This window comes from Pezoporus occidentalis, unplaced genomic scaffold (assembly GCF_034315485.1).
Source record: "Pezoporus occidentalis ecotype Australia unplaced genomic scaffold, CSIRO_AGI_Poc_V1 ctg111, whole genome shotgun sequence".
Lineage (NCBI taxonomy): Eukaryota > Metazoa > Chordata > Aves > Psittaciformes > Psittacidae > Pezoporus > Pezoporus occidentalis.
The window spans coordinates 154,932-180,039 of record NW_026912898.1 but is presented as its reverse complement, the minus strand read 5'-3'; the positions used below and the strand labels follow the sequence as shown (position 1 = coordinate 180,039).

Genomic DNA, 25,108 nt, shown 5'->3' with positions numbered 1-25,108 from the left:
TCTGACTGTTGATTTTCCTAAAGGAATAAGTCTGTGGGAACATCCCCATGACCTGAGCTCCCACAGCTGCAGCCCCCTGTCAGCAAAAACATTTGTAGACTTTCTTTCCCTTGACACTGCATACCTACAGAATGCTGCTCTTTCTGTGGCTGTATGGATGTATGAATGGACTCCTGTACAGCTACAACCTTGAACCAGACAAACCAGACTACTGATTACAATAGGATGCAAGTATCCTTGCAAGGCAAAAGCAGGCCAACTTGCCTAGTTTTGTTATTTTCCTGACTGACTTGACCACAGCCCACTGTGAAGGGAGAGGAGTCCTTTTAATCCTGCTCTTCTCCAATGCATTTATAGCAGGGGACACACTGAATTATGAAGCTGAGAGCAGAATCCCAAGGCATGACCATCTTACCCATATATTTGAGTCAAAACACTACTGTTAGACAGCAGCAAAGCAGGCTTTGCTATAATGCTCTGATATTGCTAGCAGGGCAGAATTTCTGCCTTCTTCTGCACATAAATGCAGAGCAAATTCAAGATGAATGAGAGAGCAACAAAGGAACTTCAGGAACACAAGCCCTGACATTATATTTAATTATGTTTAAAATTCGGTGTCTTCCTACTGAAAATATGCACAGATTTTAGCTCACAGCCCCACAGCCTCCTCAGGACAGCACAACAGAAGGGCCTGTAATGCAGGGATAGACACAGGGAGGTCCTGCATAGCTGCTGTGATACTGAGTGCCTTGGCCAACACGTACAAGTCTCTAAGTCACACAGATGCCCCCCCGTTACACCACTACCTGAAAGCAGGGGCCGGCTCCTGCAATGGGCTCTTGACAATTATTGTAGTGAGATGGGCAGGCAATCTGGTTGCACTCAAAGCAGGGGAGCTGGCAACCTCAGTAACATAGGGTTCATGCTCTTGATGTTTCCCGTGCCATTCCTGCTCTTAGGATAATCAGGCAGGCTGGAACACAATTTTCTGCCATGTTCTCTTCCCTGTTGGCTCACCACAGTGGCAAATCTAATTCCAGTCAGTGCCTGTGGCGCCTAGACATCCCTGGCTGGCAGAGGGACCCTTGCTGCCGGCATTGCTCCTCTCTGGGGACCAGTTAGTGGGAAGCAGATAATTCTCCTTGAAACAGCCCAGGGACTGCACTGATTTCTGCCATGGAGCGGCTGAAATAGCCTGGGCTGACCCTGAGGTCACGGAGCAGCAGAAAGGATTTAAAGTCACTTCATTACATATTCAAGTCAACAGAGAGGAATACAAACCAGATGCTGGATACATGGCAAACTAGAGCAAATTTTCATGGCTGTGGATGTCCTGGGTATAAAGAAGATACATACAAACCTTTCTGAATAGGAATTACCACAGAAAATTCAGCCAGCCACTCTCCCTCTTTACTCCTTGCATGGTGTGGAAGCAGTAAGAGGAAATACTCTGTGTGCTGCTACACCCTGCTAAGCTATGTCATATTCCCTAGCAGCTTTAACAGCATTTCATTGATCTTTGAGATGAGGGAAAAGAAAGCAGCCTGGTGTTATTGTACAGTAATGAACTTCACCAAGAAGTAATATCACAAAGCATAAAAAATTCAGCACAATAAATAAAGTTCAAGCTGTGGCAACCCTAAACCACAGCAGTGAAAAGAGGATTCTCTCTGTGTGATGGGAGCGATGTAGCTAAACCCTACTGACATCAGGGCCAGGTTCTGATTCAGCAGGAGAGGTGAGACAGTTTCTGTGACACTCAGTCGTCGCCAGGTTGTTTGATACAGGCTATTTCTGCAGTGTGTTCTCTGGGGTTTTCTCCAGCCTAGTTTTCAGTGTTTCAGCAAAGGAGGGCAATGTATCCCTGGGGAGATGAGTAGATCTCTATCCTGGGGATTCCATACATCAGACAGGATATTTCTGACATTGCTTTTTACCCAACACTAGTCTTGATTTCCCCCTTCCTTGAACTCTGGGCTCTTGCATCCATTGGTTTGTAGTGGACAGATACAGTTATACAGACAGGACTGCACAGGCTTTGACATTTAACATTCACTTTGCACTTTGTTGGAATAGGTGTGAAAAGGTTGAGGAACAAAAGCATTTCATCCTGGGTGGCCAAATTTCCACCTCTCCACAGCTGCCTCCCTTGTGAACGTGGCAGCACAGTGAAATGCCCCCCTGCGAGATCAGAGTCCCCTGTGTGCACTTGCAATGGACAGAACAAGAAGGAGGGAGTGAATTATTGCTTAAGGGGGACCTGGACTGGGGCAGCACTGAAATGCACATGGAGAGATGACAAAACAGGAAAGTTGGAGTGCACAGACATCTCACCTAAGCAGAAATATCTCCAGCTGATCTCTCACCCTCTGCTCCCTTTCTAAGTAGGGGGAATAAACGTGGTATTTCTAGGACTCTCTTAACCTGACCTATTTAAATGCCCGCTTTAGGACAAGAGGAGTTGCAGCATAGGAACATCTACGTCTTTAGCTAGCCAAAGTGGAGACATCCACATTTGTTCTGGAACATTCTAGCCACAGAGCAAAAGGAAGGGCCCAAACTCCCAGAATGAGAACACAGCCTATGCATGCATGGAGGAAACAGAACAGGAGGGAAGGGCGAGCTATAACATGAAGCAAAAGAAGTTTGAGGAGGGGCCAAAATCTGTTTTGAAAGATAAGTTCAAATAACTAAAACCCCCCAAACTGCCCCAAAACACGACCAACAAGAAAACCCACCTAGTTTGTGCTTACAGTCATCATCCTCACAGTTGTTTTAATGCACATCGGTTATCACTTGCACTGTTCCTGGTTATTCCAGACCTGTTGTCCCCATCCCCAGACACAAACTGGAGATTTTAGTTCATTTTGCAGCTTTGCCTTTTGTTCCAGTCTTTTGAAATCCCTGCTGCAATCCAGATTATCCCATAGCATGGGATAATTCTGCCTAGGAGACAGGCATCTGTGATCCAAACTGCCACCATGTCACCTCAATCCAGCACCCTGGATGGGGCAGCCAAGCTGAGAAACCTTCTAGGCAGCCTCAGACAAACCTTAAGCTGTGGCTGCAGGATCTGCATGGTGGGAGAAGTTGAAGGATGTTTGCTTCCCAGCTGAAGAATCAGAGATGTGCTTTGTACCTGCAGCTCTAACTGGTACTTGCTAAGGAACTGTCTTGCCCATGTAAGAGAAACGACATGGAAGTGAGCTATAGATCCCTGCTGAAAGAGGGTCTTTAGAGAGCTCCTGCCCCTCAGCACTCCATTTATTTCCTGGAAAGGGTGAGACTCGTGTCTGTGAACCCTGCTGGGGAGCAAACGCCTTGGCCATATGCAGCTCTGGTTGTGAAGCTGCAGCAGGCATGCAAGCAGCAGCCTTGCTGGATGGTGGTACTTCCAGCTGCCTTTGCCTATGCTGTGCTCTAATGGCTGAGCGTGCAGGCTCGTCTCCAAGGCTCTCCACTGCCCTACATTAGTGAAATTAGGTTGAGTGGATTTCCGGGTAAAACACTGCCTCTTGGGACCTGCCCAGCTCCCGTCTGACTTGCCAAGATTAATTAAATCAGAGCAGACATCAGCTTATGACCGCAGTAGCAGCAACCTCTCTGCTGATCATTTCTTTTGTGGCTGGTGGCTTGGGTTTTGTTTTCCTTTTTGTCTCCATTCCACTGCAGATCTTTAAATTACCACGGCCAATGCCAAGAGAAGAGAATTTGCACAACACTGGGACTCCGCTACAGATGCAGGGATTTTGCGTTTGCTGCTTTCCCACTGTTTGCATAATTATTGCTAATATTGCTTGTGCAGCTGCAACTCTCCCATGCCTTCATGCTAAGGTATTGCCCACATACAAAGCTGCTTTTTCTTTAGCATTTGTTATGCTCACTCCTTTCTCCCTGTGTCCTCTGCCAACTACAGCTTGGTCAGAGAAGGAACTGAAAACCTGGGCCTCATCTGGGTCTCCTCTTTGCTCCCAAATATTAATCTAGGTTTTCCTGCACTGTTACAAGCAGAGCTCGTCTGCCCCACAGATGACTTCATTTGGAGACATTTTTTGGAGGGTAAGGAGCACTGGAGGGTCCCATTTAAAATCCCTGACCTGGGACTCTCCCAGTTATAATGACATTTGGATCCAGATTTGGATCCAGGCTTCACAGCTTGATTCATCTGTCCCAATCCATCTGTCCTCCTAGGCAGCCAAAAGCCAGTTCCAAGCAGACGATGGTAGGTCTGAGACTGCTGAAATGAGATGCACTTCAGGTTCAGAGCTGTTGCTTACACAGTCCTCTTCCTGATCCAAGTTAGCCCATTGCAGTCTGCCCTATGACGCATCAGATACAGTGCTAAAATCCTACGCCCTCCCCACTCATTGCTTCTCAAAACTGGCAGATTTCTGCTGGCCCAGCAAAGCACTGAGAAATGAAGGATTTGGGTATTTGAGGTGAGGGGCTGTGTCTGGTCCAGGGGACTCACTTGCATCAGCCCTCAGTCACTACAGATCTGCATGCCCTTGGCAAACCCTGCAACAGGGTGGTGGGGAGAGATGTCCCCACTGCAAGCAGCAGGCAGGAGGTCCAGGGAAGATGCCTGGTAACTACTGGAAAGAAGCAGGCAAAGAAGCCTGTTAAGGTGACAATAAAAAGGTGGACATAGCCACAATACATGGTAGTTTGAGTCTCCTATTCCTTGACTACCTCATCTTTGTTTCAGTGCCAACCTTAGCTGCTGTAGCAAAGAGGAAAAAAAGCAACTTCTGCCAATCCCATGGCTGGTGCCTTTGGTCCAAGCTTGGACTGCGGTCTCTCTTACTGATCCTGCTAACCCCTCAGAGGACAGCAAGCCCCCAGTTCTGTCACCCCAGCTACCTTTGTGCTTTGTCAAGCTGAAGAGCCAGTAGCTTAGTGATTCCCTCTCCCCCACCTCCTGCCCCATGCCTTTCTTCCCCCAGCATCACCACAGAACTCCCTGCATCCTGCATCGGTATCCGTATGTGCAGCGGATGGAAAGGGAGGGAGTGGTGGGAGAGATGCTCAGGGTGCGTGGCGGTGGGGAGGGGGAGACAGGCTGGGAGCTCCATTGCAAAGCATCTTTCACAGTGTCTAGACACCAGCTGCCGGGTTGCCAGGGAAACTCCCCAAGTTTGGCTGATGGGAGGGAGCAGTGAGGTCTCCAGAGAAATGGGAGTGGTGGAGGAAGAGGGTGGAGAGAGAAGAATGAGGATGTTCCTTGTGAAGGTGAGGTGTTAACCCTGTTACAGCTGCATTTGCAGAGTTTTGCTTCCTACAGAATGGGAAACAAGTGGCTCTCCATCTTTCTCCCACTGCTGTTTCCTTCCCACAGCTATGGATGCAGCCAGGCCTGAAGGCTGAGGCAAATGGCATGCCAACTGATGGCTGGTCATTTATTCCTCCATATTACCACCACTGTTGGCCCAGAATTCCTGTGTACAGTACCTATAACTGGGCAATTGCAATCCACTTAGGGTTGGAAGAAGCCTAAATGGATTAGAGTGGTTAGGTTTTCAGACAGTGAGATCTCTAACAATGCCTCTCTCTTGGCCACCATCACTGCTACATGCAAATGCAGCCCAGGGAGGACAGGACGCTCCCAACTGCCAGAAGCATCATCTGTCATGGTGTTTCCACGGGGATGCTTTGTTGCACCAGAAAGTGGTGGGCTGTGTAGTACAGTGGCCAAACGGGAGGTAAAAGAGCCCCTTTGGGATGAGGATGCTTTGGAGGCAGATGTTTTGCACTGGTATTGAGTGGTCTCCGGCTAACCATGTCAAAGGTGCTGACCTCGACCGACTCCATGGTCTTTATAGCCAGGAAGCTTGAAGTGGAGAAATGGGAAGTGACTTGTGCAGGGTCTCCCCAGCCATGAGCTGGTGTCAGAGCTGCTCTGATTCACAGTCAGTTGCTCGCTGCCTTGCTGGAGTAGAAAGGCTCCCTTTGGGAAAGGCTCCAAGCACCAGCCTCTTCACCTCCCCAGTGAGGGTGAACCAGAGTCTAAGATGCCTCTGCAGACACTCAAACCACAGTTCTTCATTGTTCACTGCTTGACTTTCCAGCAGGGCAGTGTACTGGTCTTTCTGGATACAATACCCAGATTGTACTGGATATATAAGTTAAAACATGGATATAATATCCAGACCATACTGTTATGACGAACCCAAACCTTTGTCAACATCAGAAGCTGTCTGCATTGTGACCTTCCCCAATTGTTACAGGCAGCCAGCAATGTATTTATCTGGTCTTTGTCACCACAACAATGGCCTAACTCACAATCATGGAGGGATTTTATCCTTGTGACACCCCAGTAAAGAAAGCAAGGGCTTTTAATCTGCATTTGAGATGCCATACTGAGCAAAATACGAAGACCTGGGCTGTGGTCACACAAAAGCCTGTGGTGTACCCAGGAGGATGAGTCACCCTGGCTTTTCATTCCAGCATCTCAACCAGCCACTCTGTACACAGAAATTCCCTGAAATCCAGCGATCTCTGCAATACCTCATCCTCCTCCCCAACCATCACAGGTAGAAGAAAACCATTCATTTCATCACCCAAGGAAAACCTAAGAAGAAGTATCCCAGAAGTTGTTCTTTACTCTTCTCCTCTGCCCTTGTTGATTTCACATAGGTTCTGCAGAGCAGAAAGGGTACCCTTAGTTCCTTAAATACCTTGTGATTCGAACAGCTTGAATATAGAGGTTTTTACTTGCTTCCAGCTGTGGGGTGTAACAGTTGGCAGCTGCTCTTGGCATATGCATTAGAAAACAGGAATTCTCCATCTCATGCAACAACATTCTTTTGTGTTACCCATCTTTTCCCATCTTTGCTGGGTTAAGTTCTGGAAGATGGTTTAGAAACAGAGACCATTTGAGGGTACGGCAGAACAAGGCCTTTATAGGACACATCCATTTATTCTTTAGCCTCTTAAGGGTGGGGAGAAATCACAGGAAAGATAAGAAGAGATGGAAATACCCTGAGTAGATAATGTCGAGGAGAGAAAAATGCAGCCTTATTGAAGTGACTGATAGTGAGTCCTGTACAGCCAGGACATTTCTGGCAAAGTCATTAATTCAGGGAATGAAGCTTACAGCACTTTGGGAATGGGGGTTTGGGTTTGGAGAGGCCTGGCAGATGCACAGAGAATAGCACGGCAAGTGACAGAAGTCTGATGGACAGATCAGATCCGCAGAGGTCTGCCCATCTTCCAGCCTAGCAATCGTGGTAGGATCAGTAGGGGGATAAAAATGAACCCAAAGCCATGGCAGACTGCTGGCATTTGCACACTGCTGATCCTGAAATACAGAGGGTTACGGAGAGGAAGGAAACAGGCAGAGTGCTAGAACCTTTGGGTTCTCCATCTACAGCTCCCACTTTATGACACAGGACGAGCTCCAAGGCTCCTTGCACTGGCAAAGCTGGCCAGGGGAAAGAGGCCAGGGGACGGAATCTTCCATAATTGCAGCAAAAAGGTGTAGGAATTCCGTCAGTGCCTCCAGGATTGATGCACTGCTCCCCCTTTTGTACTCCTCCCCCTTCGGATGGTGGTGGCAGGAAAACAAATTGCTGCAGCCCTTACTACACACCTCCCTTCCCCCAGCCCAAAAGACATGTGCCATTCATAAGCTGCCTGACTGCTGGTCTCCATTATTAAAGCCTAGAAGGCTGATAAATTGGGGATTCATGGAGCCTGCAAGCCTCCAACAACCAGATTGCCATGGAAACCAGAGGCAGCCTCCATCTCCAGCAGAAATGATATTGATCTAGCTGAAGGCAGGGAATTACAATCAAGGAGGAGATATAAAATGTCTCTTTTCCTTTCCCTTTTCCATCCTCCCGTTTTGTGCTTAAATGGAGGAGAAATTTCATTTAGAGAACATTTGTTTCTATCCATCATCATGCACCTAGGCTCTGCAAATTGGACACTAAACTAAATGAAGTGCCTGTTGTCAGGCCTTCCGCAGCCATCTTGTTGATAACTGTCCCCAGCAGTTACAACATCAGCACCACCAGCTCTTTGCGTCAAAGATACTACTAATACTTCCCATATGGACAGCTGGGGTGCACACACGTAGATCCCAATGTGTTTTGTGCAAAGTGAGCACTGAAACACAGCTGCTGCTCCATAGGAAGCAGGTCAGGCTTAATGCTGTACCCACCGAAGCTCCTGGGTGCCTCCGCTTTTCGTTTCAACAGGAGTAGGTCATCACACAGCCCTTATGACAGCACAGACATAAGGAAGAGGCATTTTGAACTGTGAATGCTTGTGGGGAAATGCCCACAACATGGAGTGGCATTGCCAGTGCAGAGCAGCCTGCCTGAAGTCCCCTCTTTGGGACTGCTTAATCACAGCCCTCCAAGGGATGGAAAGATCAGGAGTTACAGCACCCATCCTGCCAAACAGAGTGGGCAGCTCATTCTGCAAAGGCCAGATCCTTCTTGGTCTGTCACCACATCCCTTGGGTACCATGCCTAAGGGCTGGTGATGAAAAGGCTCAGCTTGACTTAAAGTGTGAGGTCTGACTGCACAGTTACCCATTCCACTCCAAGAAACCTCTGTGATCAGAGGTGTGGTGATGTTTACCCAGTAAGTGCTCAGCCCTTGGGAAAAGGAGGGCATAGGAGAGCTCTGCTTTAGAGAGCTGAGATGCATAGCGGGAAGGAAGGAGGGAGCTGCCTGGAAACCCCTTCATTAGTGCTCTTGTTGCCAATGGCAGTCTTCCCTGTGAAAGTAATTCTGATTTTGATTCAATTCTGGGATTTAGTTACATATTTATTTGTTAAACCTCAGACTTCTCCCAGCTTAGAAGGCACTTCCCAATTCAATCAGTTAGGTAATGAATTTGGCCTTGACATGAGTGCATCAGGCAGGTTAGCTGCAAATGCTGGGGAGACCTCATAGAAGTGCAGCAAAGCAGTCCCATGCCCTATGCAGAGATGGCCATGTCATGGGGGCATGAGGCCACGTTGCATCACCTAACACCCCGGAGCAGCAGATATATGGCCAGGTTGTCAATGGTGGAGTCAAAGCTCCTCAGTGCTGCTCATTATGGTGGAAAATAATACCTTTATGGGGTGCTGAGAGAGCCCTTTGCTGAGGTAGCCTACAGGTTGCCCAGAGAGGTGGTGGATACTCCATCTCTGGAGACATTCAAGGCCAGGCTGGATGTGGTTCTGGGCACCCTGATCTAGTTGAAGATGTCCCTGCTCATTGCAGAGGGTCGGGCTAGATGAGCTTTGAAAGTCCCTTCCAACCCAAACTGTTCTATGATTATTTGACAATGGCTGTCACAGAAGAGAGCCTTATCTAAGGCATGAACCCACCAGGCTTGAGCTGCCTCGCAACTGCACTGCGGCATAGGAAGTGGCACTGCACCATGTCGTGTTCATGTGGTCTCCCCTGGTGCTCCAGCTGACTTATTTGCTATTAAGGTCCTCGGTTTGGGTCTTGCCTGCTGCTTGCAGAGCAATGTCATAAGATATCCACATGAATGAACATGTCCCTCTTACTCTTCCTCTCCTGCTGGAGCTGTTCCACTTCCATAAATCATTAAATATGCATGGGGCCAGAGGAAAACATTGACTCTGTAGACCGGTGGTGAGGGCACTCATCTGGAATGGGGGACACCAAACTCCACATTCCAGCTCCAGCAAGCAATAAATGATTCATACAAAGTGGAACAGCTTCAGCAGGAGGGATCAGCGGAGACTTTGTCCAGCAGCCCAGTGGTTTGCTTGCAAAGCTCATTGGATTTCAGGTTCCTAGGGTAAGTCATGGGCCCATTTTGTCTTCTGTCTCATTCAGGGAGTACCCGACCCTCATGTGCTAACTGCTGTAAAAGCTGGCAAAGGTTTATCTTACTACTTTAATGTACAAAGCCCATCATTGCTGGTACTGGTACATTATGTTTGGGTTTGACAGATTAAAAGGCTCTTTAATGAAAAAGAGTTTCCCAGAAATATTCCAGCTGAGCAGGACTTAAAGCCCTCTGTGGAGGTGGCTTGAACTGCAGCTAGGCTGGACTCCTCTGGTAGAAACACGTGTATGTGTTTTGCTAGAAATGAGGACAAGAAGTAGTCGCATGCTACATCAGTTAGGAAGAGCTGGTATTTTCTCACTGATGTGAAAATCAGTGACTCTATCCATCTTTTTCAGTCATTTTGCTTCAGCCATGAAGAAGGCTTCTAGCTTGAGGCACAAAGAAAGGTTTTCTGTCTCATTTTGTGTCTACTGAGTGCAGCGAACAGTGCTGGCTTAGTATCTCTTGAGACCAAGCTCTGCTGTTCATTCAGAGAAGTGATGCTGCTCAGCAGCAGTGCTGTGCATTTCCTCCTCCTGCCTTCCTGCTGGGCTTCAGGTGTGTTTGGGAGAGGATGTGTCATGGACAACAGGTCAATTCCAGTCCCAGTGCCTGGCACCTTATTTGGCTACACTGGTAGGTCTTTTCATCCTCAAAGATAAGCCTAAAGGCACATGCTAAAACAGTTTACAGTATTGAAGGATCGCTCAAAAACCCACCAGTCCTATTGACTTGCAAACCTGCAGCGCACTGCATGTCATAGAATCATAGAATCATGGAATGGTTTGGGTTGGAAAGGACCTTAAAGCTCATCTGGTTCCAACTCCGTGCCATGGGCAAGGACACCTTCCACTAGCCCAAGTTGCTCCAAGCCACGTCCAACCTGGCCTTGAACGCTGCCAGGGATGTGGCAGCCACAGCCTCTCTGGGCAACCTGCACCAGCACCTCAGCACCCTCATGGTGAAGAGCTTCCTCCTGATGTCTAATCTATATCTGTACCCTGGGACAGATGTAGGACTGAGGTGTGATACAGGGTCAGGAGATGTAGGTGACAGTCATGCCTGCTCACTGACTGGCAATAAAGAATTTAATTCCTTTCCCTCTGTTTTCATCATCTGAATTCCCTGTGTACCAGCATGCAGACAAAAGGGCCAGACAGAATTGTTGCAGGTGTCAACTGTAGCAGCCCTACTGAAGATAACCTCAGAGCAGCCCTCTGATCAGACCCTGTGAATGCGGCAGATTTCCATCCCTTCTGAGCACAACGGAAAGCAAAAGACCAATATTACAGTATCGCACTGAGTCCCTCCCAGGGGAAGAAACGTACAGGCAATTTGTGAGCAGGTCAAAGATGAGGACCACAGACCTCTTCAACTCACATCTTTCTGAAGCACAGCAGGGCAGGCTCCAGCCCATGCCTTGGTCTCCTCTGGCATAGCCCTTGTTTCAGCACTGTTGACTGAAGATTACTCTGAATTGCTTATGACACTGATGCTGAAATCACGGGTGAAATCTAGCCTTACAAAAATTGGTGAGGCTTACATTTCAGCTAAAGGACGCGTTGCCTCCAAGCTGTCTGGAAAAGAGGGGAGGAAGAAGGGGAACTTGGAAGAGAAATTCTGGAATAGGTAACACAGGATGTCTAAGCTGGAATAAATACCCTTTCATATCTAAGCCCACAGTCAGTTAGGGATGGGGTCTTATCTAAAATCTCAGCAGTTTTGGAGTTAACTACATGAACTTGCATTCACACCTCCCTCTTAGAGGCCTGCGTCATTTCCAAATCAACGGGTGCCCAAAGCTTTCAAGAACAAAGCAAAGGGGTTTTTAAAAGTACTTTCCACCACCCCAACTTTAAAATGCTTTTACTTCATTCCATGCTCCATCTCTTCAAATGGTTATCCAGTGAGGTTTGAATCATCTTTCACAGCTGCTAAGATGGTTCTGCCAAAGCTAGCAGCACTGGGGAGTGTTCCTGCAGGCTGGTCACAGATCTCGCTCCTGCCCTGCCATCCCTTTCCCTGTACATGCAATGCTTTATCAGCTATGGTTCTGCAGCACTGCACTTTAGCCTTGGGATTTGGATGCTCTTCCAAATGTCAGAGAGATTTTCTTCTTCATTAAGCCCTGTAGGTTACAGGTAATGTCCGGTTATCATTACTAACATTCCCAATTACTGTGTTTTGCTGAAGGAAGATAGAGAGGTTGAATAGTGTCTTCCACCTTCTGCTTTCTTTCATAATGAAAAGAGGACTCATTTGCTATTGCCTCAAGATACAGCTGGAAAGCGTGTGGTCCTTTGAACACTGAGTAATTGGGACCTTATGACCTTTATCTAAGACTTATTTACATGAAGCCTTGGGTCTCACTTTTCTTGTGATTAGGAGAAAAGCATTTTCCTTTACATCTCTGGACTCTGTCCAGGTTTCCATAGCTCTTCTCCTGACTACCCTGCAACCCTGCACAAGGCAGGTGTCCAACGTGGGCTCCTGGCTGCCAGTACCTCAGCTGAGATTTCAGCTCTGTTCTAGCATCCCATGCTGTCCATGATGTAGCTAAAGACACAGGGACAAAAAAGAAACACTTCCACAGATCACATTCATGTTTAGGATCATAGAATGGTTTGGGTTGGAAAGGACCTTAATATCATCCAGTTCTAATCCCTTGCCATGGACCATATTGACCAAGGCTCTGCCCAACCTGGCCTTAAACACTGCCAGGGATGGAGCATTTACCACTTCTCTGGGCAACCTGTGCTAGTGCCTCACCACCCTCACAATAAAGAACTTCTTCCTTATATATGTATATATATGTATACACACACATATATGTATGTGGGTAAACCCTTCAGGCCTGCTCAGTGGATTTTTTAGGTGAGGCTCAGTGTGAGCAGAACTGGTCCCACCCTTTACACCTGAGGTTTATCTGCCAGGGCCTAGCGAGCTTGGACGGTGACAGCAAAGTCCTCAGGTCATAGGTTTAATTAGAGTGCCCTTCTCTTAGATGGATGACCTTACAGGGCTATACGAGCTCCATCTGCATGGGTTTGAAGTTAGAGTTGTCCTCCTCCTAGGATGGTTGCCCACAGGCTAGTGAACCCATCCTGCCCATGGACACACTTTGTCTGACCCTTCAGTTGAGACGTGTCTGGCATGGGAGACCCTACCGGAGGCATAAACCACCACCAGCATAGCTCCCAGCCTCACAAGGGCACGCAAGCTCTTTTCCCACAACAAGGGGGTGTCTGTGAAAGAGCATGTATATGTATATGTATATGTATATGTGTATGTATATGTATATATTTGGTGATGATAAAGGCAAGGGTCTTTACATGGTACAGACCTAAGGGGTATGCAAATGGAGCCCTTAGTAAGGAATACAGAACTAGGATGAAAGTCACAGTTCTGGTAAACTGCAAAACCAGACCAGACTCCCCTTCAGAGAACAGCTAAGCACACAACAGCAACGCTCCCCATTGTTCAGTTTCCCCCATACATTATTGTCAAGTGTATCCTCTACTTTCTGCCTGAAAGACAGTCAATGCCAGCAGAGAGGAAAGCTAGGGAATGAGGTAGCCCTCCTTTAAGCCAAGCTTGCAGCATGAATGTAGTCATGAGAGATATATTGACACTGTTCAAACTGGGCTTGCACAAGTTGGTCTTTCACAGGTCTATTGGAGGTCCAGAACTGGAGGTGGAACCTACCCCACAGAGCTGATGCTTGCCTTGTAAGCTTCCTGTCACTGCTTATGTTTTCTTTAATCCTCTTAGCCACTGCCAGTCTCATAAACCATCATACGTCTGAATATTTGTGCAGTGCCTTTACAAAGAGGAGAAGTCCTAACTCCACAACGGACCTGGATGTCACTGCAGTCATCAGTGCTTGTTGGGTAGCTGTTTTCAGAAAGCAAAGATGTTGGTGTGCATAAGGACTGGGATGAGGAGCAAAACAGAAGAAATACTGCCTTTCTGGGAATGCATGTACAGCCTTTTCTGGACTAGTGTGTACCGTGTTTGTCACCCCATCTCAGAAAGGACATTTGCAGATTTAAAAGGCATGCAGGCAAAAGTAACAGATGCTAAAAAGCATGTGAATCATTTAATATAAAAAGCAACTGAAAGCATTGCTTGCGTTTTCTTCAGGAAAGAGATGATCACCAAGGGCTACGGTACTATGCCCTCTGTGAATATGTTTATACTATATGAGGCTATATACAATAATCAGTGGCATAAAGTAGGGCTATCAGAAGCTTTTGCTCTTTCTGTAACATGACACAAATACAGAAAGATACTTAGGGCAATGGTGGCCAATTCATTGCTGAACTTTCTGACCCTTGTACAGTTGGTTGGGAGCTGGGGAAGCTGTTGACAGTCAATCAGATATTGTGCATTTATATACATATCATATAAAGCCACAGTTACAATTAGTATCAAGAGAAATAATACATCACGCTTTTAACTGTTAAACTAAATCCTAGGACAGGGATGAGTCCTAGTTGAGAAGCAGTTTACCTCACATCTGCCCATAGCAGTATTTGGTGCTAGCCACTGTAAGAAGTACAATAAATGGATGTTAGGTCTGACTTGGATTTGCAATTTCTATGTTCCTCTACTAGTTATTTGCATGGAGCCTTGGGAGTACAACTTCACCTTGCCAGAGCCCATGGAGTTGCTGCAGAGATTGGAAGTGATCATTGCACTGCCGCTGATAATCCAGTATTAATGCACCTATTATACAGCTCTTGAGGAATGTCTAACTAATCTGATTGTGCTGACCTGGTGAACTTTCCCAATCCCTTCCTTCTGCACATGGCAGTCATCTGTACCAGGGAGTCAGCACTGCTACCTTCAAAGTACTGCTCTTTGGAGCTGTAAATCCCAGCTGATACTCTGCAAGCTTATATCTACCTGAGAAGTTCAGCCTATTTGATCCTAGTGTAAAGAGATGACACTGGTGGTGGTGAAGAACATAGCTACAGCAAACAGCTGCCATTTAAACTTCATTGTCTGCCTATTCGGTACCCTGGTCTGCTAAGTGAGCCCTTCTCAGCAGAAGATTTGGTTATCATTTATGGCAGAAAGCCTTCCCTCCATATGGGAATTTGAAGATGATCTGAGTGCACATGTAGTGGGCCACTATGGAAAATATTGTAACAAGGAGACAATGATTTTAAGCAAAATCTAGGTGGAGTTTAACCATCAGTATTTGATGTAGACAGCCATGTGTTAGCATGAGTGACCACTGTACAACATGAGTACATACCATGACATTAGTATGCATGGCCTTAAACAACACCTGTATGTACTGCTCATGAGAGCTTGCTCCTATGGAGATGTGTCAGACTGTAATGCTCTCGGTGAACCCCGGTATATCTGATACTGTACAGGTTCAAGACTGATAGCTTTGTGCAGCCGGAAGAATAATATAAAGGTATGAAGAAGACTGAGGCCTGCCAACTCCCTATCAACAGGAACCCTGCGCAGTGTGCTATGATCAATGAAGAGGGGTTGGTTGGTACTGCAGCAGCCATGGCTCCCAGTGTTAGAAGGGATGAAAGATTGCTGTCACCTCTCCTATTATTTCCATCCTTCATAACATAAACCAGTTAACCAGCCTCGAGTGTCCACGAGTTTCTTACTGAAATCCCCTAAGAACTGGTACCTCCTTGGTGCAAACCAGTGGTTAACCTGCTCTCCTCAAAAGGCCTTTTCCAGAGTCAGTAAATCATTGGTAAATATGCTGAGTGTCACCTAAGAGTTCATCAAAAGAGGTCAGATTCTGCTCCACCACTAGCCCAGTAAATCAGTTCCCAACTATACAGGGCAAACTGCATCTCATTAGAAAATAGCAGTCCTGATGCACACATGGGGACAGAGACAGTATTTCACAGCAACAGAGGAAGAAATCCCACACCTGGAGCAGGTAGGGTGTAGGTTTGCTAGTCTCTGGAAAACTCTGACATTCCACTTTCCTCCCCCTGACTCTCATGTGCAAAGCAGGCTGCAAAATACACATGCAGTGCTTATGCCCCTCTACTCTGCCCTGGTGAGACCCCATCTGGAATATTGTGTCCAGTTCTGGGCCCCTCAGTTCAAGAAGGACAGGGAGCTGCTGGAGAGAGTCCAGCGCAGGGCAACCAAGATGATTAAGGGAGTGGAGCATCTCCCTTATGAGGAAAGACTGAGGGAGCTGGGTCTTTATAGTTTAGAGAAGAGGAGACTGAGAGGTGACCTTATAAGTGTCTATAAATATATAAAGGGGGAGTGTCACGAGGATGGAGCCAGGCTCTACTCAGTGGCAAACAATGATAGGACAAGGGGTAATGGGTGCAAACTGGAACACAAGAGGTTCCACTTAAACTTGAGAAGGAACTTCTTCTCAGTGAGGGTGACGGAACACTGGAACAGGCTGCCCAGGGAGGTTGTGGAGTCTCCTTCCCTGGAGACATTCAAAGCCCGCCTGGACACATTCCTGTGTAACGTTATCTAGGTGTTCCTGCTCTGGCAGGGGGATTGGACTAGATGATCTTTTGAGGTCCCTTCCAATCTCCAGCATACTGTGATACTGTGATACTGTGAACCATAGAATGGTTTGGGTTGGAAGGGACCTTAAAGATCTGGTTTCAAACTCCCTTCCATAGGCAGGGACACCTTCCACTAGACCAGGTTGCTCAAAGCCCAGTACAACCTGGCTGATGCTGATAAGGTAAACTGATAAGGTGAGTTGCTAGTCACAATGGTCTTTGGATACAAAACGCTTGGACTCAGACATGAGGCTCCTATTCCCTTGTAGACACAAGGCAAAGATTAAAAATTTCAGAGCAACTGAGGATAGAGCACACACTTTGACACCTTTCAGCACATTGCAGGTAACCTAAATCTCATTCATAGTCTTACTTTGTAGCTGGAGTAGTACTACAGACAGGAAACTGCTGGCACGCTTGCTTAGAGTTGTTCCCTCTGGGGCAGTCATGGAAAGAGTACTGTATTTGCATTGCTTTCCTCAGCTGCCAGGTGTAGCAGTAGAGATAAGCTCTCATGAAGCAGGGATGGCAGTGAGGATGTTCTGCCTCACGCCAGCTACCCGTGGGCCAAGGCTAAAAGTCCACTTACACAACCACAATCCTCTTGCAGAATGCAGGCTGTACCGTCTGGCTGGTACATGACAATAGACAGTCTCCCTTTCCAAATCTTTATACAGCCAGTGCTCCCTAGGTGCAGCAAGTATTATCCTTCCATCAATAGGCTGATTGAACTGAAAACAAAGAGCTGATTCAACTCTAAGCCATAAAAAAGGATACATAGGGACCTGCTCCCTCTGAGGAAGCAAAGAGAAGATGGTGCCTTCCAGTGCTCCTCGCTTGCAGGATACAGGGCCCTGGGGGAACTGCTGGCCCGCTTACATGCAAAGCAATTGTCATCTGGCTGATTTTTCATTTCATCTGTGAAACTGCTCCATTGTAAAGCTATTTCATCGAGTGGGAGAAAGCATTCCTCATTTCCCAACAAAGAAGATCCATTTGTTTCCTTAGGCACAATTTACTCTTTCACATTTCTGGGCTTTGTTGTATTCTTACCTGACAATCTGAGAGTGCTTTTGATGTGAGAGCTAGCCAAATTTGGAGGTGAGACTCGATAACCTGGGAAAGTACAAAGAGAATCTAACACTGTGTGACATTCACCTCCTCCCCTGCCCATGAGGCACACAGTAGCCCATCTTCTTCTATAGTCTGCTGTGCTGGATGCCAATCTCACTTCAAAGCCACACTAATATAGACTCTTTACAGTGACTTTGATGGAGACTCTCCAGATTTAAGCCAATGCAGTCTAGATTGGAATAAATCGCACCTCCTCATCCATATGTAACATACAAATTCCCTCCTGCCACTTCTGAATTTTTTCCTGTTGAGCAGGTTGGCATCTAAAGGAGCCTCTCTGAGCAGAATACCAACACCAAAGAGGCAAAGGCTGGATCATAACAAGAAACCCTATAAACCTAAGTCTTGGCAAGGATGCTCGGATAAAACAAAACTTTTTCGGCATAAGTCACCCAAAAGATGTGAAAAGAATGAAGAGATTTTCCTTCTTACATCAATCCCTCATTGCCACTGAAAAAAGCCCACTTTGGAATCCATATTCTTATCCCATCTACTTCTTGATACATCAAGGATGGCTTAGAATCTGCCCTACTGTACAACTGGGAATGCCTGAGGTTCCAGATCAATTAATACTGGTTTCCTAAGATATTACCAACAGACAGGTATAGTATGTGGAACTGAACAACAGGGAGAGCTGACGGCTGTCAGGGGAATTAGCAACTGGTATAAAGAATCAACCAGCCTCTCCCCAACTCCATAAACATTAAATATTGACCATTAAAAATCATGCATTTCTCTATCTGGTTAGTTATTCCTTTCCCTTCTTTTCTTTTTCATCCCACCCTTAGATGAAGGCAAGAATCTCTTCTGGACACAAACAAAATGCCCTTTTGCTTGTGTTTGCACCGAAGATACCCATGGCTAACACCACAAAGCCACAGTAGTAAATGCAAGGCAGATGAACATCACTGCACACAAGTAGCAGGGCTAGCACGCCTCATGGGTATAGTAGCCAAGCATGCCATGGCAATCAGCCAGCCCATGACACTGGATGGGAGCCTATTTGCTTTATTTTTGGCAGCCTGACACCGCATACTACTGTGCCAGTCTTAGGTCACAGGAATGATAAGAGGTGACCTTTGAAAGCCAAGGGGACTGATAGAGCTGAAAGAGGATCTGCCCCCAGGCTGGAGGACTACTGGAGTGGCAGATGCTTGGTAGCCCTCCCTCTTCTATGGATGACCACTGTGGTCATACAAGCAACCACCAGTGCTGTGTTTCAACTGGGAGAAGGGTCAAGACATGGCAAATGTCTTAAAGTCTATGGGAAGAGTAAGTACCAAAAGAGAAACAGGGACATTTAAAGAGATGAGAGGGAGCAATAGGATTAAGATAGGAAAAAGACAAGAAAGGCTTTCTGTCAGGAAATATTTCCTCTCTTTGGGAACTTCTGTACTGTGATGATGCTCTATTGTGAAATACTCTTTAAGGAGAAAGAAGCTTCTTACTATTCTGGACATTGTGCTGTGTGTTCTGCAAAGTGTATTGCCACTCCTCAGATGGACAAGAAGGCCTGTTCGATCTTTTTTGCATTCTGTTCTTGGATGGCTCTGGGGGCACCTACCCAGCTGTCTGAGTCTGTGATTGGAAGGTTGATATCATACTGGGATAGGAAAAAAATCTATATTCATTAACATTTTAAAGAGACTATCTGTTTGACTGTGGCCACACACTTGCCATGTTTGCTCTCTGCAAACATTGGCAAGCTTGAGTATCCCTGCATGCATATTGAATAAGTATAAAGAGATGCACATCCTGGTCTTGAACACTCAAACAATCACTGAAAACTCATTTTAAAATATATATTTGATTGTAGACTTTCCAACTTAACTCTGTTGGCCACGTATTTACATAGGTAACAGTATCATGTGCAAATGCATGTGAAATCATGCATTCAAATAGCCACTTCAAATGATGTGGCCATGAATGGTCAGCCACTTCAGATGATTTTAAAGCCAATAAGAGCATGAGGGAAATACCTGCAAATAATTTAGAATACTGCATAGAACTAAACCATTCTTTGATGACTGGTGACTCAAACGAGGTAACATTAAGCAAATGAAATAGGCTGCTACTATGAATTGCCTACATCTATCCATTAGAGCACATAAACCTGAATAAAAACAGAATGTTAATTCAAAGCAGAATCACTACTCCTGCTTAGGAATACGGCATCCCAGGTCTGAAATAAGAGTTAATTATCACTCATTATCCTGTTCACAGAGAACCCCAAAGCACTGATTCACTCTGTCCTATTTTTGCCATTGATGTTTATACCTTTGCCCAAGTATAAAAACAATGGAAGTACAGAATGCAACATGCCAAATTAGATTTCACAAATCACATAAACATTTATTTTGCCACTCAACTCATCATACAAATAAAGAATAAAGGCCTGGAGACCTGGACAGCAAAAAGCCAACTTGGACAATGCAACTTCAAGGCTTATGTCTAGAAATGTTTACATGAATGGAGGTAAAACCAGTAACTCTTTGTTACTGTGTACATTCAGTTCAAACTCATGCTCTTGAAGGCTCCTCCCTTTGTCCATATATTAAATCATACATGTTCTACATGAGCTCCTTTTATAGTACTTATCTGTCCTTTTGGATACCTGTTCTTTCTTATCTGACCACTTTGTTTAGCAGGAACAGAGTCACCTGAAGTCCCGAATTAGCTATGAAGCTTAGAGAGTGGGAATTGTCATTTGTGGGAAAAAAGTGGTGGACCAAATGAAATGATGGAGAAACACCAGTAAGTGCAAGATTGGATGCTAAGGCTCTGTAACATTTACATCAGTCTGTTTAGAAATATCAAGGTGATATATCCCATTCTTACCCCAACAAGCTAATAAATGCAAGAATGACCTATACAGCTGAATGACTCATAAATGTGGAGGCCAGTTACGCTTGACACTGGCTCTGCACATGTGGTGCCTACCTCTGATGTTATTATGTTGTTTACCTTGTGTTTCTTTGATAACGTAAGGAAGGTAAAGAACAAGAGCAAAGGTATCCTCAAGTCTTTGATGCATTTTCTACCCAGCTCAGTGTCACAATTCAAAACCAGCTCTTTATGGTTTGTAAACACTATGCCTCTGTCAAAAATGTTCACTTTTGCCTCTCAAAACTTTCCACCTCTTCCCAGGGGAACTAGTTAAGCAGCGCTGCACTCAGGCAAGAGCAAAGAATTGAAAACATCTCCTAGAGTGACTGTTTGCACCTAATGTTCTCTTCTGTCCTCACTCACTGAGCTGTCAGAGCCTTTAATCTTCCCTTTCCCTAACTTATCCTCTTACTCTGAGGGTCTGACCCAGCTGACAGGTCTAAAAGCTTCATGCAACTATGGCTGTAATGTGCTACTCCAAGCACAGATGCTAGAAGTATTTGTGTGGATGGAATTATAAGCAATGCTGATAAGAACATGTTCCTGACTAAGATGTGGTTTGCTAGGAATCTCATCCATTCAAAAGAAGATGGGAAAAAGACCCTTCTTGACCATCCCACCAGCAAAACTAAACAGCCTCCTGCAGTATGAGAACTGTCTTGTGAGATTTTCAGCTCAAGTTGGCAGCCCCAATGAGCAGGTATCCGCTTGGCCTGTTTTGTTGCCCCACTGCAGCTGTCTGTGCTAGTGTGACTGGGAAGGTTCATCAACCTCTTTAGCATATGAAGAGCTTGAGGAAGACTCCCAGGCTCCTTCAAACCTCCCTGACACTCTCTGGCCACCACAGCAAAAAGAGCTGCATAGCTCCTCCGCCTAGAGGAAAAGAAGCCTTGAGAGGAGGAGCAGTGTTTCCAAAAGATACGGGGAAGCAGGGAAGAGCGTGTTAAGAACATGCAACTCCCTCCACCCCTAAAGCCCAGCAAGGGGATTCCCTTGTTAACCCTTGGCCAACCTCAGAGGCACCCCCAAGATCCCCATTCCCTAAGCGAGACATCCACTCACCTGTCTTCTCTTCGGTTTGGCTGCTCTCCACTGTCTCCATTTGGGGTTGCGCTGTTGCCTTGGCAGTAGCATCCTCTGCGGCAGGGGTGGTGGTAGTGGCAGTGGTGTCAGCAGCAGGCACGTCGGCTTGTTTAGGCTCCTCTTTGTCTTGGGCTTCATCAGCCTTCAAGGACGGCGAGTTATCAGTGGAAGCTTTAGTGGCACTTTCTGTTTCGGCAGCGGCAGCAGCGGGCTTCTCCTCGGAGGAGGCAGCAGGAGCAGCAGCCTGCGGGGCTGGCTGCTCTGAGCCCGTATCGGCGGCTCCATCCCCTTTTTTCTCCTCCGCTGGTGTGCTGCTGTCTTTGCTGCCCTCCTCCACCTGGGCACTGTCAGCGGTGGCAGCTTCTGTGGCAGTGGGAGCCTCGGTCTCTTTGTTCTCGGCCGCTCCACCGGCAGGGCCTTCCTCCTTCTTGTCAGCAGCATCAGTCTCGGATGCTGGAGCATCTCCCTTCTTCTCCCCCTTGAGCTTTTTCCTTGTTATGTGTCCACGGAAGCTGGCCTGGATTTTGGTGGCTGCCTTATGAGCTTTATCTTCTGGTTTGATGCCATCTTGTTCGATCTTTTGGTCCCCATCCTCATTTTTTTCAACCTTTGAAGAAGGAGAGCAGAGGAGAAAACAGGGAGATGAGTTAAGGTTTCTCCAGGTGCAGCTCAGGCTCTGGTTTTATGAGGAATGTTGCACCTTCCCCTCCTGCTACCCAGTGACACATTTCAAAGCAGCCTTCTATTTGGTATGGGTTTGAAGCCAAGTGGCTCTAATTCCATCCTGGGGCTGGACAGACAGAGGGGGTTTGTAAAAGGAATTTAAAGCACCTCATCATCTCTGCCAGCAATACTGAGAGCACCTTGGCTGTGTGGAAAGGCTTGTACCAGATCCTTTGTCTCCATCCCCACGATTTATTTTCTCATCCATTTTGAAATACACTGATTTTTTATCCCCTACTCATTTACAAAACACTCTCCCAAGGGGAATTCCCATGGTCCTTCCAAATCAACTTTGATTTGCCTTCAAGTCTTTGTTTCTCTTTAACAACACCTTGTTTCACAGGTGTGTGACTCTAATGACACTGAGTGTTTTGTCCTTTAAAGCTTTTTGGCTCAGGATTGCCAACAGAGACTAGTATTGCTGCCTGCTCCACTGCAGTTGTGTGCTGTCAGACATACACACATAATCACAGCACATACTCCTCACAAATGCCCTGCCTTGCAAGCACTCCAAGCACTTCACTCCCCGCTTGTGGTTTCAATGAAGGAATAATAGGCAGATGGATACCAGTTTTCCAAATCTCAGCAGATGATTATTGTTTCTCCACTGGGGGAATTCAGCCTTGCAACAAAGGACAGGCATTCCCCATGGTTTTTGAGCATACGCCATGCATTAGTCTTAAATGGGACCAAAGCAGAGCCTGTTCCTCATGCTGGTCTGCTGCAGGTAGACAACTCTCAGCTTGCAAAACCCCACTGAATCTACAGGACATACTATGCTTCACCCCAATAATTTAGCAGCCCTTGGGCAAGCAACAGTTCAGCTGCATATTGACAGAAGGACACTGTTCTATTAATATTCCCATTGGGAAGCATTCAAAGGAGATACTTGGAAGCAGAACCACTGGCCTCTTTGCTGTCTGCACCTGGTTTCCAACACTGGCTCAGGTCATAAAAGAAGGGGAAGAGCTGGCTGAGAAAGATAGCAAGGATTTAGTCCTGGGTGGAAAGAGGAAACCACTCCTTAGGCCATCAGTACTGAGAGGAACCACCTGGGGAAAGGGCCAGGACTAGAAGAGCGGAGAGAGGGGAAAGGCTATATATAAATTCAAACCAGTTCAGCAGGAATAAGAGGAAGTCACTGCAGCATGCACATGTGGCACTGGAAACACCATGCCTCTGAAGAGAGGTATGGTGGCCAAGGAGCAAGCAGTCCCAAATCATCAAGGTAAAGAGCAGCAGAGGTGGGATGGGTCTGGATACAGCAGGAAGTAAGCCTGAGAGTGAGACTGGGTACCAGGATGCTTACGTAGAGGATGAGTGAAAAAGCCTGTGAGTGAATATGCAACTGCTATTAATACACAGAATTCAGCACAAGGAGGTTTCATGCTCCTCACCATGCCCAGGGACAAAATGGTTGCTGTACCTATCAAAGGGGCACAGACAGCAGTTACGTCTGCACTTCCCCAAGTGTATTAAGTGACGTAGTATGGAAAGTGGGCTTTCATGTTCATCTCAACTTGTCAGCAAGCAAGGGATGGTAATGTGTAAAGACAATGCAGATGTTGGCATGCTGTAACCCTTCATGTACATCTTTTATTTACACAGCTAACTCTGCACTGTGTTATTCAGCGTGTGGGGCAAGCTTTCCAGCCTATTTCAGTACAAGGGGAAGGAAACAAATTGGAAGTACCTTTAAACCAGCACGTTCAAGGAAGAGCTGTGATCCAGCCAAAGTAGTGCAGCTCTGCACAGGCTCATCCACCCTGCTCCTTAGGTGAGTTTTGCAGCTTGCAGTAAGTCCTGTGTTGCTGTGGCAACATAACTACTCATACCTGGACTAGTTGGTTTAAGGAAAGCTTGAACATGTCTGTATTACACTGTAGCCATAGCAATGTGGAGATAGACTAGGTACTTCTGGACAGTAACACTTGGATGCCCTAGCTTTGACTAAGGACTGTAGCCAATTTCAAACAGCAGCAGGACTGGGAGACTGGACAGGTTAGACATGACTGCAAGACCCTAAAGATCCAGCCTCATATGTTTGCTTCCTGCAAAGCCATCAGTGAATGTGACAGAACTGTTAATTCCTGGGTAAAAATAAAAACCATTGACTTGAAGGGAGATTTGTCTTGCCACTGGCCTTGCACCTCTCACATCCCACATACCTCCCTGTCCCAACCAGGGAAGCTATTATAGTGTTGAATTCATGCCTCTGCCTCCAGATGTGTTACCTGGTACCTGGGCTATGAAGCTCTGAGGTTTATCTGCTTCCCACTGCTAGCAGGAGGCCTGGGCACAGCAAGAAGCACAGCAAGAACCAAGCATCCTGCTACCCAAGCTGAACTTGCAGAGACCTGTGACTGTCAGCCAGCCCTGTACCTGGTAGGGAATGGGAGAGCATTCTTTCCCTCCAGGGAGGCCAGACTGAAACCTCTCACCCACACCTACTCCATTATAGAGCTAAAATGCTCCTTTGCTGTTCCAATGACATCATGGTCCTCTTATCCCATTTGGGATGACATCAGTTTGAGTCCTTGCCAGATCACAAGGTTTGCAGCTACAAAATGGACTTCCAACAGGGTGCTTTCAGCATAATTTCAGATGTAAAAGATAAGAAATATGAAGCTGGGGCAGAGGTGGAGTTTAAGATCATGGATGAAAGAAATGTACTAATAGTTTGTCTGTGCCAACTGTGGCCCTCAGCAACCCCATTTCTATTCAGTCCTTCCTCACTGAAGCATTTGAAATGACTTCAGGCTACTGGCCTGCAGCTACTTCTGGGGTAGGACATGGTATCCGTTGAATATGTGTGTCATGTTGTATAACAATGGGTTGGGTGAGAAACAGATTGTTTCAGAGGCAAACTTATGCTCACACAAAAAAAAAAGACAAAGGCTCTTCATCTGTGGATTATGCACGCATTAGATAAGCTTTAATTAAGGAAGCTGCT

At 46.4% G+C, this 25,108-nt stretch overlaps 1 protein-coding gene across 1 annotated transcript in view; it reads right to left on the bottom strand.

Annotated features, from left to right (window-relative positions):
- The window catches only part of GAP43 (growth associated protein 43), a 57,816-nt gene that overhangs the window by 7,778 nt on the left and 24,930 nt on the right, over positions 1-25,108 (bottom strand). The window contains exon 2 of the mRNA XM_062632631.1: positions 21,412-22,039. Coding sequence (XP_062488615.1) covers positions 21,412-22,039 — 628 coding nt within the window. The remainder of the gene's footprint in view (positions 1-21,411; positions 22,040-25,108) is intronic.